The sequence below is a fragment of the Sparus aurata genome, chromosome 12 (genome assembly GCF_900880675.1).
Source record: "Sparus aurata chromosome 12, fSpaAur1.1, whole genome shotgun sequence".
Classification (NCBI taxonomy): Eukaryota; Metazoa; Chordata; class Actinopteri; order Spariformes; family Sparidae; genus Sparus; species Sparus aurata.
Window position 1 is genome coordinate 14739620 of NC_044198.1, and position 21956 is coordinate 14761575.

Consider the following 21956-nt stretch of genomic DNA (forward strand, 5'->3'; position numbering starts at 1 on the left):
GGGAGACAAAAAAGTTAGGATATCACGCTTTGACAATGTAGCCTCTGAATGGCGGAGCTAAACGAACTTCCTAAATTAAACAGCATTGGTTACTCTCACCCTGGGAGAATGGGAATTTCCCAGCATGTGGGCCCATACTATTCTCTGCAGTGAATGACATGCATTCTAATTTTGGGGGGAGAAATGGGAGGTTGGAGAGGAGGTGGAGGAGGAGGGGACACACACACACACACACACACACACACACACACACATTCCCAAAAGGCTTCAGAGGGACTACTGCACAGCAAAACTATTAAACGTATTTTCACTTCCATACTTTTTTTTTTTGTTTGTTTTTCTCTCCATTGTTTGCGTTTAGATTTAGCTGAGAATTAAAAAAAAAAAAACACGAAGCAGGGCTGCTGCGAATTAAAAGTGAAAGATTCCCTCGAAAGAAAAGAGAGAGAGAGAGAGAGGAGGAAAAAAAACTTTTAGTAAAAAAAAAAAAAAAAAAAGTTGCTCCATTACGGTGAAATCGCTCCAAAAGGATCGACTGCAGCAGCTCTCCCCTACTTGAATGAAGAGGAGGGGGAAAAATGCAAAAGTAGCTCCTGCAAGTTTGCACAATCAGCGCGCTGTTACACAACATACACAATGTATAGCATTAAAGAGGAAAGCGGTGTGGAAACCTCCAGAACGACACCTCCATTTCTCCCCTTCTCTCTCGATCCTGCTCCGTCTGATCGATCCTGTAAAAACACATCAAGGTGTTTCTCCCTCTTCTTCTCCTTCTTTTTTTTTTTTTTTACCTGTTCTTGGAGCTTTACGTTCCCCCTCCGCCATACGTCTGTGTGAGCGGCCTGTACGCCTCCTTTCCACAAGCCATTCCTGCCAGCTCACAAGCCACACAGTACAATACTGACGACTTGTTAGATTGCACAACAGCCTATAGGCTTCACACACACACATACATACGCACACACACAGTTAAAATGTCCCCCCCACCACCACCACCCTCCTCCTCCTCCTCCTCCTCCTCCACCTCCTCCTCCTCCTCTCAGAGAGCCATTACACTACGATAACAGCCCCAACACGGTGCAGGACGCGTATATCCGCGTTAAAATCGAGTCCCGATCCAAGTTTCCCCCCCTACAAGAAGAAGCGAGCTTCCAGATGCGCAGCGCAACGAGATCGACCCAACTCTTCTTCTTCTTCTGCTGTTTTTTCCTGCCGTCCGGCCGTGTAAATAAACACCCGCGATCCTCGCGTCCCCGACCTTTGCAACTTCCAAGTTTGCGCCCCAGCTCCTGACAATTTACGCACACAAAAAAACGAAAAAAGCAATCGGCTACAACTCACAGCGGACAACCTCCCCCCACCTCCTCCTCCTCTTCTTCCACCACCACCTCCTCCTCCTCCTCCTCTCTCTCTGCACAACCAACCTCCTCCTCCAAAATCATGAATAGTATCTAGCCAAGGGAGGGACAATCCGTTATAGGCAAAAAAGAGAGAGAGGGAGAGAGAGGGGGGTAGAGAGAGAGAGAGAGAGAGAGAGGAAGGGGGAGAAGAAAAAAAAAAGTTGTCCATAAAACAAAGAAAAGCGACCGTCTCCACAAACCACACCTCGCGCTCCGCTGCCTCGGGGCTCCACGCCGTCGTTTCCCCGACGAGCCGGACGCGATGGTGGATCGAAAAACGTGCAGCGCTGGAGGAGTGTGTGCGTGAGTGAGCCTGTGTGTATGTGTGTGTTAGTGTGTGTGTGGTTGTGTGTGTGTGTGTGTGTGTGTGGAGGAGGAGGGAGGGAGGGAGGGGGAGAGAGAGAGGGAGAAAAAAAAACGGCAAGTCTTCATGCACAAGCACACGGCCTCGCAGATCCGGACTCCATCTTTGACTACTTGACATTCAGAGCCTTGCCGGAGCAAATTCCTCGTTTGCATGCCTCCCGCTGATTGGCCCCGTCTTGCGCTAGTCTTTGCTATGTGGCGGGCCATTGGTTCGCTTTCGGCGTGTTCGACACTTCCAGCGGCCGCGCGATTGGCTGCGCGCCGCGCCGCGTCACACCGTACAACGAATACCTGATTAACTGTGTCCCATTCACAAATTTCCCGTCGTCGTCCCCCCTCCCCACCCTCTCTCTCCCTCTCTCCCCTCCCTCACTGTATCTGGATACTTGATCACTAATTATTTTATTTACATTTTGGCGCAAAAAGGCTTTTTGTGCGGCTACAAAGGGGATTATAATTAGCTTTAAATTGGCCTCTGGAGGGACATTAAAGCCGCTCATTAGCTCAAATATGGAGTAAAACCCGGCTTATCTTCCTGCACAGGCAGCGTGGTGCAGGCCAGGAGGGTTGATCGATTAGAAATAATTGATTTTTTATATTAACAAAGAGTTCAACACTCTTGATTCCGATGTTTAGCCGCGTTCTCGTGACGAAAAGGTGAATTAAATGGCTCCAAAAGTTGCCCAAAAAAGAAAAAAAAAAAAAAAAAAAAAAAGGTCCCAGCTCGAGTGTGAACACGCAGAGTGAGCGTGTTACGACGGTGTATGTGTGTGTGTGTATGTGTGTGTGTGTGTGTGGGGTGGGGTGTGGAGGGATCAATGGTTGGATCAGATCACACGGGGGGCTGGAGGCGGACCCGGTGGGCGCCTCGGCCCCTCGCGAAGCTTTGATTGACGCACAGAGAGGAGTAGCGGGCTGTGAAATTTGGCATTCCTGACCAGAGGAGCTGAAATAATGGCATTATCCAGTGGGAGAGGGCCCACTTTCTACTCCCCTCACAACCCACCCGACTCCAGCCCACTCAGAAGGGATCTGATTGTGCAGCCAGTCGGCAAAAAAAAAAAAGAAAAAAAAAAGTTTGATGTAAGGCGGGGCATGGCATGATGGATCCGGTGAAGGTCTGGAGCAGTGATGATGCCCCCTCTGCCTCTCACTGTCACAGTGTGTGGCACTGCTTCCTGAAACATTTTGTTTATTCCATCAGATGTTTTTTTTTTTTAAAATCTTCTGACTTTATGACTGATGGCAAAAAAAAACTACCAAAAAACTGGTGTCTGTGCATTTTTAAATTTTAAATTCACAGCAGACAGCAGAGAGGGAAACAACTCAGGCTTCCATCCCTCCATGAGAGTGTTTTATTTTAAGCCTTAAAACAGACGTGATGAACACTCCAACACACTGGTGGTAATTATTTATCTGTTTAGAGAGGCTACAAGCACAATCAGGTGCTCCTGCTGTGGAAGAGGATGAATCCAGATCACGTGAGAATAAAGAAAAGATGCAGCTGTTTTTTTTTTCCCCCAGCACATTAACTGAGATTAATTTCTGAGATGGAGCAATTAAAAAAAACATTTATATGAGTGTAACGACTCAGTATTAATTCAGGATTTGGCTTATAGATTTAACTGAGAATAAAAATGAGTCAACATCAAGCCGGGGCTAATTCAGTATTCCTTTATAAACCTTTTAAATGTGATTAAAAGGAGTTTTAAAAGGATTTAAAGGTGCTGAGCTGCTTTAGTTTCTTACCCTCTCACAGACACTTTGTTTGTTCAAATCATTCCACTGTGGAAGAGGCAACACAACTAATGTGTGTTCTGAGTAATTGATTTGCTTAAATGTTTTTGTGGCTTTGAAACAGAAGAAACTCAATAAAACCAATAAAACTAACTAAAAGATGTTTGTTTTTCTGCAGTGGAATAGGGTGGACGTTAAGATTCTGCAACAAATTTGTGTAAAATGTAAATGTAAAATGTCCAAACAATTATTTATTTACATTTCTAAATAAAACATCCTCCGATTAAAGGACATTAAGAGGTCATTGGTCCATTTTTCCTTTGTCAAATTTACAGATATCTTTTAGTCTTTCGTGATTTCTGTTTTGATCCGTGCGTTTGTGCTCATGTTAAACCTCACATTTAATTCAAATTGAGTGATTTTTATCCTCCAAATAAGGAAATCCTCACTGCCACCAAATAGCTAGAAATTAACTGACAGCGAAAAGCCAAAAAAATCTGATCATTAATTGCAAAATGTGGCTGAACTCAACACCGAGAGGACACTTCAACAATTTCACGGGATTGTTTCACACATGTGTTTCTAGACTTGAACACCACATTTGGCTTATTATTATCTAGTTTACCTAACCAAAAAATTCCAAAAAAAAAATCTAACCACCCAGCTGTTATGTTTTAAATTCAAACAATGAGTTGATAGAGTAATTGATTAGGAAGGAATGGAAGTAAAGTTAATTTACTGTTGGTGAAAATGTTGAAAACAGGCCTCCAATCTGAACATGAATTAATATAAGTAGTAACACAATTCTGGAGGTTTCTGATGGTGATATTGAAGCCTTTTTAGTACACTTCATATACAGTCATGTAACATAAAGAACTAATTAAATCCCACTAAATCAGCTCATTTCTTTGGATCCTTTTTTTTTAAAGAACTGTAATTAAACAATTATGTTTCAGCTGCTTGTTCACACATTTTCCTGTTTGTCTCTATTTTTAAAAGTTTTTTTTTTTTTAAATGTCCTTACTCAAGACAAAGAAAAAGGCAGCTCACCGTGTTTGATCAGGTTTTAATCTTGTGTTTAAAATACAGAAGGTGAAGTCTATTTCAGCTCGGTTGAAAGCAGAGGAGATAAGCAGAGGAAAAAGAAAGGAGGTGAGTGAGAATTCTTTTTAGTTACACGTTTTGGAAAAATGTTTCTTGTTGAAATGAGCCTGAGGGGGAAAGTGCCACAAAGCACCACTCCCTGACTTTAAACTGCTGCTGCTGCTGCCTGTGTGAGGTGTCATGGGGGCTGAGAAAAGCCTTTTAAACATGGGAGTTATTGTTCCCTCTGTTTTTTTTTCCAACCTCCCATCCTCCGAAAATGTACCTCCTTTCTTCCTCTGCCCTTTAACCTCTCCCCACCCCCATCCCTCCGTCTCACGTCTCTCTCCACACATTTCCCCTCTCCTCTCATCGGCCGAAGACCAAACAAACCGTGATGGATCGTCATTGATAATTTCCCACCAAAAGGAGAGGAAAAAAAAAAGGTTAATGGAGAAGTTTTTTTGGGGGGGGGGGGTCTGGTCGGGCGGGAAGCGAGTTTTGTGCTTCATCTTTTTCATGAAGTAGTAGAAGTGGTGGTGGACCCCACCTCGAGCAGCGAGCCCCTGTGCACCCTGTCTTCCAAAGAGGGTTCCCCTCCTCCCCTCCTCCCCTCCACCACCTCCCCCCTCTGCCTCCCTCTTGAAACAGACTCTATGGACTGCATGCATGACATTCCAGCTGTGTGGGTGGCACAGCCGTTTTACAGCGTCTCCAACAGTACACAGGGCTCCTAAAGCACAACAGCAGAGGAACCTCGACCCATGGATCCATCTTCAGATGAACCCCTCCTGCCCAGGAGCTCGGCTCTGTCCTCTCTCATGCCCGATTTCCACCTGAATGTTAGGAGGGAGGATCACAGAGCCGCATGTGTCACTAAACAACACACTTATTTCCTTCTTTACCTTTAACCCAGTAGACCCCAGGCCATTTTCAGCAGCTGAGAGAACCAGTAGGAGTGCTTTGTCGGTTGGGTCCTGCGTGCCTCTCACAGACTGTACGAGAAAAGGATTTGTGAGCTGTTGAAATGTGTCTACAGAAATTAATAACTGACACATTACCTCTAAGGATTCATTGATCATACATAAAACATATTTTCACACGCTCAGTGTCTGTGAGTGGTGTTGAAAGGAGTTTAAACGCTGCACAACCCCTTCAAAATCTCTGAGTAGTCTGTTTGGATTTCTGTTGTTTTTAACACTTTATAAAACTGTCATTAACAGATGGTGAATTTATAGTTAATTAAACTTTAGTTTATAGTTATTAGACTGTTAACAAACAATGAAAATGCTTTATAAGTCATTTACTAGGCAACTGCAAAGGTTTTCTAAACATCAGTTGTAACAATTATAATGTTTAAGGATGAACTTCACATCATTTATTAACAACTTACAAATAAACAGCTGCTGGATAAACGGTTTATGAAGCAATTCAGTGTTTGTTAACAGCAAAGAAACTATTAGCTAAAGTTTAATTCAATGTTTGGTGAAGACACTTTTAATCAGAAAATGAAAAACAAAATCTACGATTGGTTTTCACGACCGAATAAACAAATTAAACAAACTGTCCTCACAGGACAACGCAATTTTATATTTAGTATTTACTGTGTTTGTTTTTGCAGGGCCCGTCTGAGTCACCGCCTCTCTGGCTTCAAACACTTTTCTGGGAAACGTGTTTCCCTCTGAGGACAGCTTGTTTATTCAGTTATGTAAAGATGGTCAGCAAATAAATATTTCTGAGTTTGTATTGTATATGTGACTTTTCCAAAAATACATGGAGCACCTTTAACTTTAAATTCACCATTTATAGATGATGGGTATTATAAAGTGTTAACCTGTTTTTGGAGTAGATCAACCAATTTATTAAAATAATCGGCAATCAGTTTCAGTAATTTCTGAAGAAAAGCAGGGACATATCATCTGATTCCACCGTCTTAATTGTGAAAATCTGTTATTTTTCGACTTCTCTGTGACATTAAACTGAATATCTTTGAGTTGTGGAAAAACAAGAAATTTTCTTTAAATTCAACATTCAGTTGTACATTAACAGACACGATGTCGCCACCATAGAGAAAACACAAGTTTTATAAGATGAAGATAAATCAAACCAAAAGCAAAAAAAGAAACAGACAGAAATGTGCACATTAAAAAAAAAAACTAACTCCCAGCAAAGTTTTGTATAACGAGACATTTAAGGACGTCATCTTTTGGATTTAGGAAACACTGATCTGCATTTTACAGACCAAACAACTGACTGATTAACTGAGAAAGTAATCAACAGATTAATTGAACATTAAAATAATCATTACTTCTGGACCTTTTGGTGGAGTCTGTTCACGAAAGGGTCAAACAGGGTGTCAAACCTCTCACGTGAAACATGACTATAAAGAAAACATCCTGTAGATTTTGTCGTCCCGGGAAGACTTTTTGGAACATATGTTTGTTCATACATCGCCCAAGAAACATGTTAAACATGAAATAATTCCTTTGTGGTGTCGTAGAAGTACCTGATGGTCGTTTCCATAGTTTGAATTCTTCACTGACAGTACAAGCCCAGTTTGTGGCAAGAGGAAAGGTTATCAATCCACTACTTTTTCTAGATATTGTGTTTAAATGAGGTCTGAAAAAGTCACTTTTAGTTATATAGTTATTAGTTCTCTCATAATACTTTTCATAAAACCAGTCTAGACCTTACACTTAAAATAAAGAAAATGTGAAAATGTAAGGGAAAAACCGCAGTTACATTTACAGTTGTTGTTTTTCCTGCCGTCAAACAACGAGGAGGTGAAGCTGCTGTCCACAAAACAAAAAGTTTCAAATCAAGACCAGCTCAGGGAAACAGTTCACATTGTAGCACTTGTACTTTTAATTGTGTACTTTGCTGTCACTTAAATTGAATTAGAAAACAACTGCTTCGTCCACACAGTGAGTGGATGACAGAATACGTGCCTGGTGTCTCTGCAAAATGGAGAAAAAACCTCTGCACATGTCCTCTTCACATGTCAAGTCAGATTTATCTCCACAGCCTCAATCACAACTCACACATTTGCCTCGAAGGGCTTTAAGAATCCGCAAAATACACAACATCTTCTCTCCTCAAACCCTCAGTCCACATTAAGAAAACTCCCCTCGTTAAAACTCTTTGACTTCATGCACACCACAGATCTTTTTTATTAATATCACAGCTTCATTATCCTCCACCAACAACCAGCGGAAGAACCACAGGACCTCCACTTCCTCACATCCACTCCACAATATCCTCCATCAAATCAATTAGTCATGATCCAAGAGGATTATTACAGAAGTTCATTGAAGCTCCAGAGCCGCATGGTGGGCGACGGACATCGATCCTCGACCGCCAACCGATAAACAACGGGCCCCATCCATACCTCGCTGCCGCCTGATAAGTGTACATCGAGGTTGTTTTTCCACTTCCACGGGGGCGAGTGCAGACTCCAAAGGATGAAAAAAACTCACCCCCATTAACTGAACTTCAGAGGAATTCCTCACTTTACATACGGAATGCACTTTAGGTCAAAGGGCAAAGGGCCAGAGGGGAATCCACCCGCACCCAGGCAGGCAGGCAGGCCGGCAGGCAGGCCTTATTTAAACAAGCTTGGAATGCCTGGTTAGAAGAGAAGAGCAGGAGCAGAAGAAGAAGAAGAGGAAGAAGAGGAAGAAGAAGAGGAGGAGGAAGGGACCTCTGTGCCATTAACAGGGGCCAATAAATACCAGCACTTTTCAAATGAGCTGCACCGGCTGACTTCATGTGCTACTGAGTCTGAAATTTATTACTAGCTTCTCCTGGTTATTTATTCACCAGTTAGACTGCGAAAGAGGTGAAATCACTGTACTGCGTTTGATGTGCCGCTCAAGTACACGATCCTGGGTGTGCAGTCAATCCCTGAAACATGCACTTTTCCTTTTTCCTTTTTACAGCTTTAAGGTCTTATTCCACTCTGTCTGACACCGTCATATATATTCTTTATTGGCTGGTTTCAGTTCTTTGTGGAGGATGTTTTTCTGCGGCTACCACATTTCTTCAAATTGGCATATTTGCATCATTTTGCAAATGTCAGGTTTTATCTTTACTTTCACCACGCTCACACAACAAAACTTTGTTCGGCTTCTCTCAGTTCATCAAGTGAGAGGCACTTCTTTCCCCCTCAATTCAGCCATTTTTTGGAACATTTATACACTTTGCGAATTCAAAATGAAGTTTTGCTCTGTGTCTGAACCTCGTTCGGCTGCCAAGCATGGCTTTTAAATGGCTGACACACGAGTTAAAGGAAAGGGAAGTAAGTGCACATAGGATTAATGCTCATATTGTGTATTTCATGTCAAACTTTTTCAACTTGGAGGGACAAATGTGAAACTTAATGACGGACTACAGGCAACAGCTAACATGAACTGAATTGTGGTTTTAAGATGCAAAATGGTGTCAGGAGTTCGCTTCATGGACCGACTTCCCAGATAAAGTTTTATTTGGACGTTCAGATTATTAAAAATCATTTAAGGGATCACACATGTTTAAAGGAAGAGAATAAATAAACCAGTGGGAACATTTTCCTAACTTGTGTTTTAATTTTTTTTTTTTACAAGGAGCATCAAACTGGCCAAATTCAACCTTACAGTGAGCCAACTCAGGCCCACGAGCCGCACTTTGGGAAGCTTTGACTTGTTTATCAAAAGGAAGCGAAGGTTTCGTATTTTCCCCTCCAAATTAAAACCAAAGCTGATTTCTGACAGCAGTTTCTGGTTAATTGAGGTAGCCCCGTCACCTGCCTGTCTGTAATTTCGGGATCAATAGGCGAGGACCCTGCGAGCACCTCTAAATACAAAACCCCTGCATTCCGAGCGTGGGCCAACCTCTCCATTTTTAGGACCATCTCGCCAAAATTTCTTACAAATGACATGCTACAATCCCCATGGCCGTGGTGGAATTCAGTTCACTTCAGGGCTTCAAAGCTGCTCGGGACTCGTCGGCCGCTCTGGCCAATAGGTGAAGAGGGGTGGACCCTGCCTGCCTTGACCTCACCGACCTTCCCCAACCCTTCCCCCCCTATTCACCCACCCACCCACCAACCCTGTGTCGTGCTCCTCATCCCCCCACCAGCTCCTTCATCCATCTATCTATCTGTCCATCCAGCGGACCAGCCAGTCAGTCAGTAGGTCAGGCAACACATTGAATGGATTCTCAGAGCAACAAAGAGCATTAAATATTAAGATTTAGAGCCAAAGGTTTCTTTAAGAATGGATGCACAAAAAACCCCATCAAAACCAAAATCAGAATTCATGTAATTTTTTTTTAAACTGACTGCTGAGCGAAGGTTAACTGGATCACATTTTCTACAAGAAGTGTTTTTTCCTGAGGCTGCTCGTCCTCCGTGACTCGAGCACTCACCCCATACTTGTCATTTCACTACCCTGGCTGTCCACAGACCTGTTATCACAGAGCAGCTGAAGTGAATCAGACAGACAAAAGGCTTCATATCCACCACAGTACGCGCTCAGAGAGAAGAACTCAGCGGTTCTGCAGCAGCCCCTCTACAAACTCTTGACTCAGCGCCTTTGCTCTGTCATTGAGGCAGCCATTTTCCCATGAAGGCTCACGAGATCTCTCCCCCCGGTGCCCTGCAGGAACCAATTACCTCGCTTTGATGAGAGCACGCCTTTCATTTCAGTTAACTGCCCGATCAAGGGATGATTTCTCTCTTTTATTGTTCTGATTCGTGTCCCACAGGAGAATATGAACTTTACACCGGTTATGTCTGCGTGTTGGTTACATTTAGCCGTAGCAACGCTGCGACACAGCACAGAGAAAGTGGACAATGAGCTGATAATGCAGTTTGAGCCCTCCAAACATGAGGTGAAATCATTTTGGTGTGTTTTAGAAGAGTTGCAACACCAGGCCTTTAATAATTCTGATTTCTCTGATGGTGTTTTCAGATTTTTGTACTGTGTCGCCATCTGCTGGACAGAGTTGAATTCACACACGTTGATGCATGTGAGGAAGACGCAACATGTTTTCATGTACTGGTCAATTTGAGGATTCTGGGAAGTTTTGCTTCATTGACTTATGTAAGATCAGTGGAGGGAAAATCAAAAGACACATATAGGTGTTTATTTTAGTTCAGATGAATACCATCATTCACATATTTACACATAAAATATCCCAAAACCTTTGATACGGACAAAAACTGGGAGGCTTCATGGTGATATCTGACAGAAATCAAACATCTTCACTCAGTTTTTTCCCCCCAAAAACGTATGAAATCTTACAATACATATCTGAAAGACAGTCTTCTCAAAATTTGTATTTTGTCAAACTCTGAGCCTGACATTTAGACTTCAGCAGCACTTTTATTCCTATCTATAGTCTGAAGGTTATTACTGAGGGCTTTGCTCATGTTTCAGTCATAGCCTGATTTACACACTTAAAATGATTCCTGAAAGAATTTATTTTTTTTCTCTTTATGTTGGTTTCTGATTTCTGAAATTTCAGACTTTTCCTTCTATGAAAACCTTTGGCTCTGACATGTCCACAACATGAAAGAAGACATCTCACACAAGTACACTAATACAGTGCAAAAACTAGAAATGATATGTTCTTTATTCAGTAAACAAACACAGTCATACACTAAATGAACTAACTAGACGTAACAACACAGATTTCATATCAAATCAAACAAAAACGTATGATTTAGGTGTCTGGTTTTCAAAGCATAACTATAAACATACAGCTCTTCTAGTTGTACTCTCTTGGCTTTACATATCTGACATCTCATGTCTGTGATACATCATTTAAAGATTAACAAGGTTTTGTTTTAACCCTTCCTTTTCATTTTTCTCAGCATTACTGCCAGTGTATTATAGTTACCAGTGTCATGATGGATATGTAGATAATGACTGTAGTTCTTTAGTTTAACCCTCCCAACCCTCCTGAGCATGTCCTTCAACATTAACTGAGATCCTCTGATGCCGTAAACACAAATTTAGACAAAGTAAGTTAAATTTGTTGTTCTTAAAGAGGCTCTGTGGAATGTCTGTCTATATTTTGTGACTGACATTAGGTTCTGTTTCCCCCTGTTAGCACAGGGAGGCACGTGTATAACGTCACATTTTTTGGACTGTCATGGAGTCCCTTACCAAGAAATCTACAGTCCAGCAGCATTAAACAACTGAAACAACTCATCCACAGGCTTGTGTAGGAAACACAGAGAGACACTTTTCATGTCACGTTACAATCTGCTCAAATATGACCCAAAAGAAAGTGATTAATACATGCAAGTTGCTGAATAAAAACACTGAATACAAATTATACTAATTATTTATTGAAATTCAACAGAAGTTGCACAAACAAATAAATAAAGTTACATCTTATAAAAACACAACACAAACCCGACATGTAACAAGAGATTGTGAAAGACCTGCACTCATATATACAGTAACCCTGAGTGTGTTTGCTTTGAACCTCATGCTTCAGTTCATGGTTTAGTACATGTCGTGGCACTTCAAATCCAGTAGATGGAGCAACACCATCTTGTAAAAGAGGCACATCATGTTTGCGGCAAAGTTTTTAATCAAGCTCAGGTGTAAACTGTCACCTGTTGGGTGAGAATTGTCCATACGACACATGAGAGGATTCCCCTGAAACATCTTCACACCTTCCTCTTCCCCTGAAACGTCTCGGCCAGCTGTCTTCAGCACTGCAACAGAGAGAAATGTTAGTAGACTCTTAAAATAAATTCAGGAAAGAATGGGTATAACAAACACCGCATCATGACGACAATACCTTTAGTTTCTATTCATCGTGACAATGTTGTTTTTGAGGGCGAGATCTGACGAAGCAAACTCAGCTGAGTTTTGAGACATCGCCTCGTGCGGCATCTGAAAGAGTTCACGAGAGAGAGTGAGGTGAAGTGCAGCCATCAAGGGAAATGTTATATTCTGTCCGGGTCTATGGGTGACACAGAGGACTGACCAGGACTGGGGGAGCAATGAAGAGGTAATTAAAGGGGTAGTGCAGCAGGTTGAGGCAGGTGGACGAGTAGAGATCTGCATAACGCATCAGCTGGCTGGCGAACAGCGTCTGTCTGGAGCCGCTGCGCAGGAGGCTCCCCATCTGGCCATAGGACATGTCCATTCTGTAGGTCAGCACCTGCCAACACAAACAACAACCACATCAGCGAAAAAACCTGGACGGAGTGTGATAGAACAAGAAAAACACCTGAAACACAAGCTGAGCAGACGTCGTGTTCGTGGTTTCTGTTGCATTCTAAAAAGTTTTTTTTATTATTATTCTGGTCTTGAAAGAATCCTGCACACTGTCCATCACTTCAACTCACACCACAGTAATAACAACACGTTATAGACTTTGTTATGGCAGTGAAGATGTGTGTTGTGTGTTTCCAGCATCAAGGTTCTTTAAAAATCCTAAATATAGTTAAAATGGCAACTTCTTTAGCGGTACAGTGCATTCATTTCCTATACTACCTTTGTATTGTGTGGTAAAGTAAAGTTGTGTTTTGATTTGTGGTGCTCACATTCATTCTCATCTGAATGGTGCTGATGTCGGGACACTCTTTACTGCCGCTGTCCATGTGCCTTCAGAAGACAAACACGATCACGATTACCCACTATAAACTGGTTGTATATAAACTTCATGAACATTTGGTAAGTGTTGAGTATGTCAACTCACTTGTACAGGTCAGCTAAGAAGATGTCGAGATGTTTAAGCTCCTCAAATAAATCTGCAAAAAAACAAGAAAATCATGAAGACTTTGAAATTATGAAACAATCATTTAAATTTTACAACAAAGATCCGATGTTGTCCACTTCTTCTTACTTTTCTTATCCTCCCACACCTGCAGCTCCTTGGTGAGCTCCGGCACGACCAGAAAAGTCTTCCAGCCCTGACGTTTCTTCGATTTGAGGATGTCACCAAAGATGTGATCGCCAACGTAGAGGATGTCCATACCTTTGACTTTCAGAAGGTCGCAGACGATGTCTGAAGATCCTGCAACAGGACATTTATTCAAAATATTACAGAAGCTAACATGGAAGAGGGATTAGATAATAACAATAGAGAAATGCATCCAGATCACAAGCACACATAGAAACGCAATGAGTAATGTGTAACGCAATGAGTATGGAAGCAAAGGCAGGTCGTCATCATTATTTTGAGCCTCTAATGGTGAAATTTAACTACTGCTGAAAAGCCGAGTTAATGTTGAACCTGTGAATTTATAGCACTGAAATATCTGACTTTTTTAAACCATCATCTTCTATGTAGTTTGTGATCATTTATTTAAAATGTTGCACTGAAAACATAAAAGTATTTTTTATCTTGTAGTTTACAAATGACAAACCAAAAATTTAAATGTAAAATTAAAAGAAGAAAACCCGTAATTTGTTTCTCTCAATCACTTGGTCATTTTTTGGATCAAAAATTCCAGTCGAGCAAAAAAGCTCGATTTAAAATTGTAAGTTCAAATCAGACATAAAAATTCAACAATTTAAACGGCAGGTCCTTCCTTCCTGCTGCCGTCAGACTCTACAATCAGCACTGCTCCCAGTAGCATACACAACTAATTTCTCATTTTTAGTTTGCACTATCTGGTCAATTTTTATAAATACCCATATTTATTATTATCTGTAAATTCACTGCCACACTGGTAATCTCACACGTTATTTTTGTACAATATTATGTTCATATGTATATAGGAGTTTATTCTATTATATTCTGTTTCTTACCTTTAATTATATTGTTAATTTTTTACTATTGTCGTTGTGTTTTTTTAAATACTACTGTCCTTTGGCTGCTGTGGCAAACACATTTCCCGGTTTGTGGGATAATAAGGGAATACTGATACTGATTCTGAGCATGTCAACATACCCGAAGGTCAAAATAGATTAAATAACTACACTTTTTTTATTGGTAGTAAAAAAAGTGCCGTTCCTCGTTCTGTTCTAAGTCATTAGTTCTGTAAATACTACGTGACAATACTGAAAAACACAACAATGAATGAATGAATGTTACCTCCGGAGTAAACAGTTCCATGTGCGAGGTCTCCTGTGTACGTCCCGATCCGGAGCTTTCCCGTGTCCTGTGACCAAAACACATGAAACATATCACTGAAACCGCCGCGGATCAACGTGAACACGTGAGTCTTCATCATGTCAGACTTGGTCGTACCGTGTCCACCTGTCTGAGCACAGTCCCCTCTGCAAAGAACAGCGGCTTTCTGGTGTCCACGACGACCAGGTCAAAGAAGGAGCGCCAGGACTTTTTGGGCTTTCCGGTCTGGAACATAGAGAAATGTTAAATTCATGTGATTCAATTAAAGGGATGGAATATTGAATATTTAAACCATAAACCCTGTCTTACCTTAATATTACTTTCAAGCAGGTATTTCATAATGGCCTGGATGAAGGGGGAGAAAAAACAATTTCACATAATTTGTTGTTAAGAGTGTTCAATTATGGTTCTCCACCTGTTCAGAAGCTCACCTCAGTGTAGTTATAGTCGCTGTTGGTGGCGAGGAAGACCTTTGCCACCTCTTTAATCCGGTTCAAGAGAACAGTGAGATTTGGCTGTAGAGGACATTTGTTTAATATTTCACTTGTTTTGTCTGAAAGCTAAAAGACATTTCGGTGCATCATCTTGCCAGTTTACTCACATCTTTGACGACATATTTGTCCAAATTCTTGATGGTTCGTTCTTTTAGGGTTCCCTGTGCAGCACACAGGAGAACAGTTACCACACAACAGAAAAACATATGATGATAATTTGATTCTACATCTTTTAATGTGTTAATTCACCGTATCGTGAATGAAGTCCATTGCGTCTCGAACATCCTGGAACATGCTTCTGTAGGACATGAACAAGTCGCCGTGCTGGTAACCTGTCGGGAGGCTGGAAGAAAGAGTGATGAGGTTTACCTGACAGTTAATTCAATGTGCGATTCTAATAATTCAGAGCTGAGAGGAAAAAAGTAGTGAGGTAGGGAACGATTTAACAAATGGGAGGAGCGCAAACTCACTTTGTGTATCTGGTGCATCTGGTGAAGAAGTCCACAAGGCAGGTGTAGAGATACGTCTCTGCAGGGTGCACGGAAACAGGTCAGCCAACACTTTTAAGTTATATTCATCTAACTTTGAAATCTAAAAGACACCTGTAATGCTTTCTCAGTTTACTTCAATTCTTCTGTGTTTAACATATGATCGTGTGCATATAGAAGATATTTTGTTGCGCCAACAGAAGTTCCTCTCTCCCACAGAAAACACTGCTCCTTAAACACATCGTCAGTAGTCCTGCCTGCACATTGATTCATCTTTTGTTGGCTCATGCGTTTGTGAGCTGACCAATCAGAGCAAACTGGGTATTCAGGAGGGGGGGGGCTTAAAAAGACAAAACCTATCCTAGTAGTAACCAAACATAAAATTATGTTACCACTTTTCCACCAAAATTAGTCAGCCGACACAGATTTTTTAAACACGGGTACATCCGCTAAAAAATGTGTATTGACCCCATTTCCACTACCCGCAGGTAAGGCAGCCCGTCTGTGAATTTAATCTGTGTAATTTAAGTGTTACGTTGTACATCACTGATGCCACGTAACCAGTGTTGTGCCTGAACGCGTTCAATGAACGATCGTTCATGAACTCCTTCATATTTTGGGCGAACGTGAAGTGAACGTACTATATTTCTGCCTGATGAACGTTATTGTGAATGCGTTCATTCTGACATTTGTGAACGGCGCGTTCTCACAGTTTAACTTCGTTCAAGACAGTGCCAGATTTCCACCAAGCCTTCCAGGCGAAAACCGGCTAAAACACATCGTGAACAGGTAGCAAAAAAACACCCAATCTGGCTGTTGTGTATTAAAAGGACGCTGGACGAGAGTTTTGTGCACGCAACTCGCTTTACTTTCGGTCAAAAAGAAACTTAACTAGATCAGACAGAAACAGCTGCATACCAAACATGCAGTGAGGCATTACCAAACGAACACAGATTAATTCGTCCTGGACGGACATAACACTGGCAATACCAGCCACCACAGAGTCGCACCGCGCATGCGTCATCAACATGTGAGGTATGGAGGCAAAAACAAATGAAGGCAGCAGCAATACCTCAGACTGTGCCTCCACCATTAATACGCCATCTATGATTAATGATGATATGTATGATTACTTAAAACTATTTTATGAAAAGGTCAGTCATGATCCAGGTGGGAAAAATCTGACCTTTTTGTGTAAACTTTGCCTGCCAGGTTTCAAGAAGTAACTCCATACATCAACAACGTCAACAGCAAACCTGAAATGGCACATTGTACTAAAGCACCCGGCGAGCCTGCCAAGGTCTGTGCGAGTGAATGAAAAATCAAAAGACGCGGCAACAGCGAGCCAAAACAGATCCTCTACCACCCAAATCACATTAACGGTGTACAGTAGCGGCTCCGTTGTCTTCATCTCCCAGCAGCAGCTGGACCACCTTCTTTGCAGTATATTGTGGGAGAGCTGCAGTTTCAGTGTTAAAACTGATAGAATAATTGCTGTCTGTGGTTCTAAATGGGCTGTGGCAATAAATTAGAAAAATAATAGCTTGCAGCAACATATTTAAAAAAAAAAAGAACTATGAACTAGTTCATTTTTGGAACTGTGAACTTGGTTCAAAATTTTGAATTATGAACTATGAACTGAACTAGTTCATTTTAACATTTGTGAACTGAACTTTGAACTAGTTCATGTAGAAAGTGAACTTTCCCAACACTGCACGTTTCACGTCAGGTCTAGAAGAGCTGCACATTAAACTGGAAGTTAGCAGACTCTTGACGGAGTGTAGCACATTAAACTGGTTCACCCGGGTCTTATATTTAGATCAAAGCCAAGCCAAGCAAAGGTGATAAAAACCTGTGTCTACTGCAGAGTCTATTGACCCAGGTGTAAATGCCCATTGCACACAAAAGCCCAATCTTAGTGGGTTTAAGTGGGATTTTTGACTAGCGGAAAAGGGGTATTAGTCTCCTTAAATGTTTAATGACTTTACAGGTAAATTTAATACCTGAAAGATTGAAGAGAGTGTTAAGAATGTAGTAACGGTCGGTGTTGCCTCTTTGGATGAACTTGTTGGGGTAGTATGCTTGAATGTCTTCCCTGTGGAGCACAAACACAACAGAGGTCAGTGTTACAGATGTACGAACACAAGCTGACTGACTGCAAATAAGAAGTAAACCAAACTACAAATGAGATCACACTGAGCCACCTGACCTCAGCTGACCTCATGTTGTCGTTATAACTAAGTAGCATTGAAACACAAACACAAGAATTTAACAAAACTTTTTTTTACAGTCAGTCACAGCAGAAAGAAAACAGGACAGAAAAATATGTTCTAAATCTAAACTTTAGATTCAAACATTCTCCACTCAGTATATTTCATTAAACATATTATTTAGAAAATAAAATCTAATGAGAATACTGGTGAAGATCTTCAAACAGAGCAACTGTTTACATCTGGAAAGGCTGCCAGTCAATTTTTGTACTGTATCTGTCTCTGATTTGTGTCTTATTTATTTCCTGTCCCTGTCGGACCTACCTGCGCTCTAAAGCTCACAGGTGCATTTCAACATTTTTGGTGTTTGACCTTACCCTTTGAGGAAGCTGAAGCCGTGACTGCAGATTAAAATATTCCCATTTGAATCCACCTTCAGGAGGTTTCCGTATGTGGTGTCGATCACTAAACCGCTGAAGGGGGCAGAAAGAAAACAAAGCTGTCAATGCAAAATATGTATACTTAAGAATATTTTGTAATTGACTGATTGATCTATAAAATGCCAGTTCTGAACTGGACATTTATTGGGAATTACTTATTAACATGTGCAGAATGTTAAAAGGCGCAATATACCAAAGTGTTGTGTTGCAGATATTCACTGATATTAGCAGCTAACGAGCTAGCCCTGGCCCGCTCTATTTCACTCTGAGCTCCAACTTCAGACTGCTAGTTTCATGGCTAACTGAGCTAGCCAGCTCGTGGTAGCTACAGCTCTGCTCATATGCTGCCCCCTAATTGTTCTAAGTATGAATTTGAGAGTTGGCCATTTCTAACCCCTTTAAAACTTCCTTCAATCAGAAAGAACAAGACAGCAAAGAAACCTCAACAGGCCGAGACAGACCAGAGTTTCTCAGGTCTGCAGTGTGTTTGGATCTGAATCACCAGGGTGTGACGTTCCCCACCTCTCATAAACGTTCATAAAAGCGTGCTGTCACACTCTGACTGGCTGGGAGGGGAATGTCCCAAGCCGCTTGGAGTTACTAATTAAGGAGCCAGTCTCCACACCCTGTGCAGCATGCGACTTGAATCAACTGCAATCAATCTCAGTTTTGACACTCAGCTGACAAGACAGCACGTGCCAATTATTGAGACCGCTACTAACAATTAATCATCAACATAGCTGGTAATATTCTCATGTGACTTACTGTTACATTTAACAATCATTTCAGCTTTGGTTTATTTTCAGCTTACTTTATACATATTTGTACCGACGTACATAAACATTTTTTTTTTAAGTTGAATGAGTTTGCCTATGGGTCCCCTTCTGCAAGTAGGATTTATTGGGACTTAATTGGTGACTTTGCAGATTGCTAACCAACTGGACACCCCTCATCTCACCCTTCCCTTACGGAGGCCACTAAACTGTGGAGGTCCCTTTTCTAGTGCCAGTGTTTCTTTGTTCATTCTGGGCTACTGTAGAAACATGCCAGACTCACTGGAAGAGGACCGGCTCCCTCTGTAGATATAAAATGCTCATTCTAAGGTAACAAAAACACCACAGTTCTTAGTTTCAGGTGATTACATGATAATGATGACATAAATATAAATATTATTTTACATTTCTGTCCATAATAATCCTGCACACTGGACCTTTAACTTACCATTCAATTCAGCAATTATTTTTTTTATTTCAAGTTTATTTTCAGCTTATTTAATATGAATGTGTGCCTTTATGTTCAAATTTTCAAAAATTCTGGACCATTTTTTTTGGCCGTTGTTTTTATTTTGATATTATCGTTTGTTAAATATGAAAACAAGATCGTTAATTTCAAGGCGTTTATCCAAAATGTTTTAAGGAAAATAAAAAGTTGTCTTTGGGTAAAACTCAGTGGGTTACTGAGTACGTCATTGGCACATTACAATAACTTACTGGATCTGAATCCAGTAAGTTATTGTATAAGAAAATTCAATATAAAATGGCACTAAACCTTTCACTTGAATTTCCCTTGTTACTGTGTCTGAATCCTTAGTTACAGTGGGTGAATGTGAACTAACCGTGTGGGGAAGCTGGGGTCGTAAGTGTAGCGCAGTAGCTCGTGAGGGTATCCAACAGACACCATCCTGTCTCTTATCAGCTCAAAGCCCAGGCTCTCGTAGTCAGGAGACTTGTACACTACAGACAAACACACACACACCCAAACACACCCATAGTAAAACAATAAAAATAATGAATGGTAATTCTTGTGTCACAAGTTCAAGCTGCAACATAGTTCAGACTCATAACGTTCCCCGGTTATGCGTTTCATACACACACACAACGCTTTTGTGGTGACATACTCGCCATTGTGTAGTCCATGTCGAAGCCATAGCACTTGATGTTCTCCAGCGTCAGACTCCTATTGACGAACACTCTGTGATCAAACACAACAACAAAGCTGAAGTCTGCACACACATGACCAGGGACACACACTGACAGAACACAAGACCTCACACATGCTGCTGCAGATGTCTGTGGTGGATTTGACTGAGCCAGGTCTTTTAAGGTGAAGTACACCACAGGAGACACCATCAGCTGTTTGCTTATCAGCTGTTTATGTTTTTTAAAGATGCAATACTGAGAATTGGGGCCAGCATATCTACAGAGTAACTGTTAACTGCTGCTTACAGTATTCCCTTTTGTCCATCCACGACTTTAGCTACTGTTAGTTTGTCAGCTCAGTTAGCCGTTCAGTTAGAGGGACTACCAGGGGAGTGTTGATGTTTACACAGCTAGTGCAGGAACTTTGGACCACTTGAAGAAAGAGTTTTCTTTGGCCTGGGGCTACACAAAACCTTGACTTTATTTCTTTTTTTTTTCTTTAATTAAGGAACTTCATCTACTTTTACCTCATTTTATTTTTATCTTCACCTCCGCTGTGAGTCTCTACAGCGGACGTAGATCTGGGTGGAGGGTAGAGATGTTATCATTACCTTCAACTATCTCCACCACTGTTTCAAATGACTGCCAACAAAATAAACAGACCATAACAAAATAAGGATCTGTTATGTATTTTTAAAATAACTGCAAGTCGTCATAGTTCCCTGTGTAGCTTTTGCTTGTCTTTATCAGTGACACCCTGACAGAGCAGGAGAGGCCTGTCTGCAGCACCTCCAGTGTGGACGGGCCAGGCTCAGCCCTCGCTGGCAGATCATATTTATGGGGTTGCACTGTAAATAATTTACCTGTGAGCTCTTGTTTTGAAAGGGTGGTGCAGGTGACAAACAGGGTGTTTCTCCTGAGATCAATTCAGGGAAATACTTCTCTAGTATCTGGCTGATTATAATATTTACTGACAGGGTGCAGAGGCAGGTGAGGATTTGTGGGGGGGGGGGGGGGGGGGGAAGTGGATATTATGGAGAATTATTTTAAGGTACTGTAGCCCAGTTATTAACACAAAACAATGAACTTCTCCTGACCTGGTGTTGATTAGATTAACTGGGGATAAACAACAAAACTTGACAAATTCTTATCTTAGTGTCACAAAAGCCTGCGTGTTGCTGGTGCTCACTTCATACGACATGATGTAAATTAAATCATACCAAACCAGATGTACTCACTTTTGGTCAAAGCCTCTGCGCACCTTGGGCTCAGGAGTGGAGGTGACGCTCACATCTGATGTGTCCATCTGGTCCATCGCGCCTGCTGAAGTCACCCCACCACTTGTGTTTTTGTTGTGGCGTTATTCCTTGAGGGCGCCCAAGTCACCAGGACCGTGTAGGCGTGGAGCGTGGACGACCTCTTTCCCTGCGTATTTGTGCCTGTTAATGAGGTAAACGGCCCCAGGACACACGCTCCTCCTCCGCGTGTGTCTGCGTCGTCCTGCGCGACATTTGGCTCTGAGCGGGCAGATTGTGTTATCAGAGGCGCACACATGGGCCGGGGCTGCACGCCTGCGTAATTGGTAGGAGTTTCCCCCGATGGCTGTCAGTCCAGCTGTGACCGAGATGTTCTTCATTCTCAAAACATTCAAAACATCTCAGATGGTTGAATGAGTCACGTGCGTTCGAGAAGCAAGTAGGGGGGAGCAGGGACAGGTGTGACACACACAAAGAAAAAAA

At 41.7% G+C, this 21956-nt stretch overlaps 1 protein-coding gene across 1 annotated transcript; it reads right to left on the bottom strand.

The window, feature by feature from the left end:
• Positions 1 to 11903: 11903 nt before the first annotated feature.
• On the bottom strand, positions 11904 to 21728 carry nt5c2l1 (5'-nucleotidase, cytosolic II, like 1). Its single transcript, XM_030436590.1, has 18 exons — positions 21456 to 21728; positions 20196 to 20269; positions 19914 to 20031; positions 18236 to 18331; positions 17652 to 17743; positions 15631 to 15688; positions 15410 to 15503; positions 15268 to 15321; positions 15098 to 15181; positions 14976 to 15011; positions 14784 to 14891; positions 14628 to 14694; positions 13434 to 13604; positions 13287 to 13338; positions 13132 to 13192; positions 12570 to 12746; positions 12381 to 12475; positions 11904 to 12294 (listed from the first exon to the last, which is right to left on the bottom strand). The coding sequence occupies exons 1-17, from the start codon at positions 21530 to 21532 to the stop codon at positions 12383 to 12385; spliced, it is 1512 nt and encodes a 503-aa protein (XP_030292450.1). The 5' UTR covers positions 21533 to 21728; the 3' UTR covers positions 11904 to 12294; positions 12381 to 12382.
• Positions 21729 to 21956: the final 228 nt, after the last annotated feature.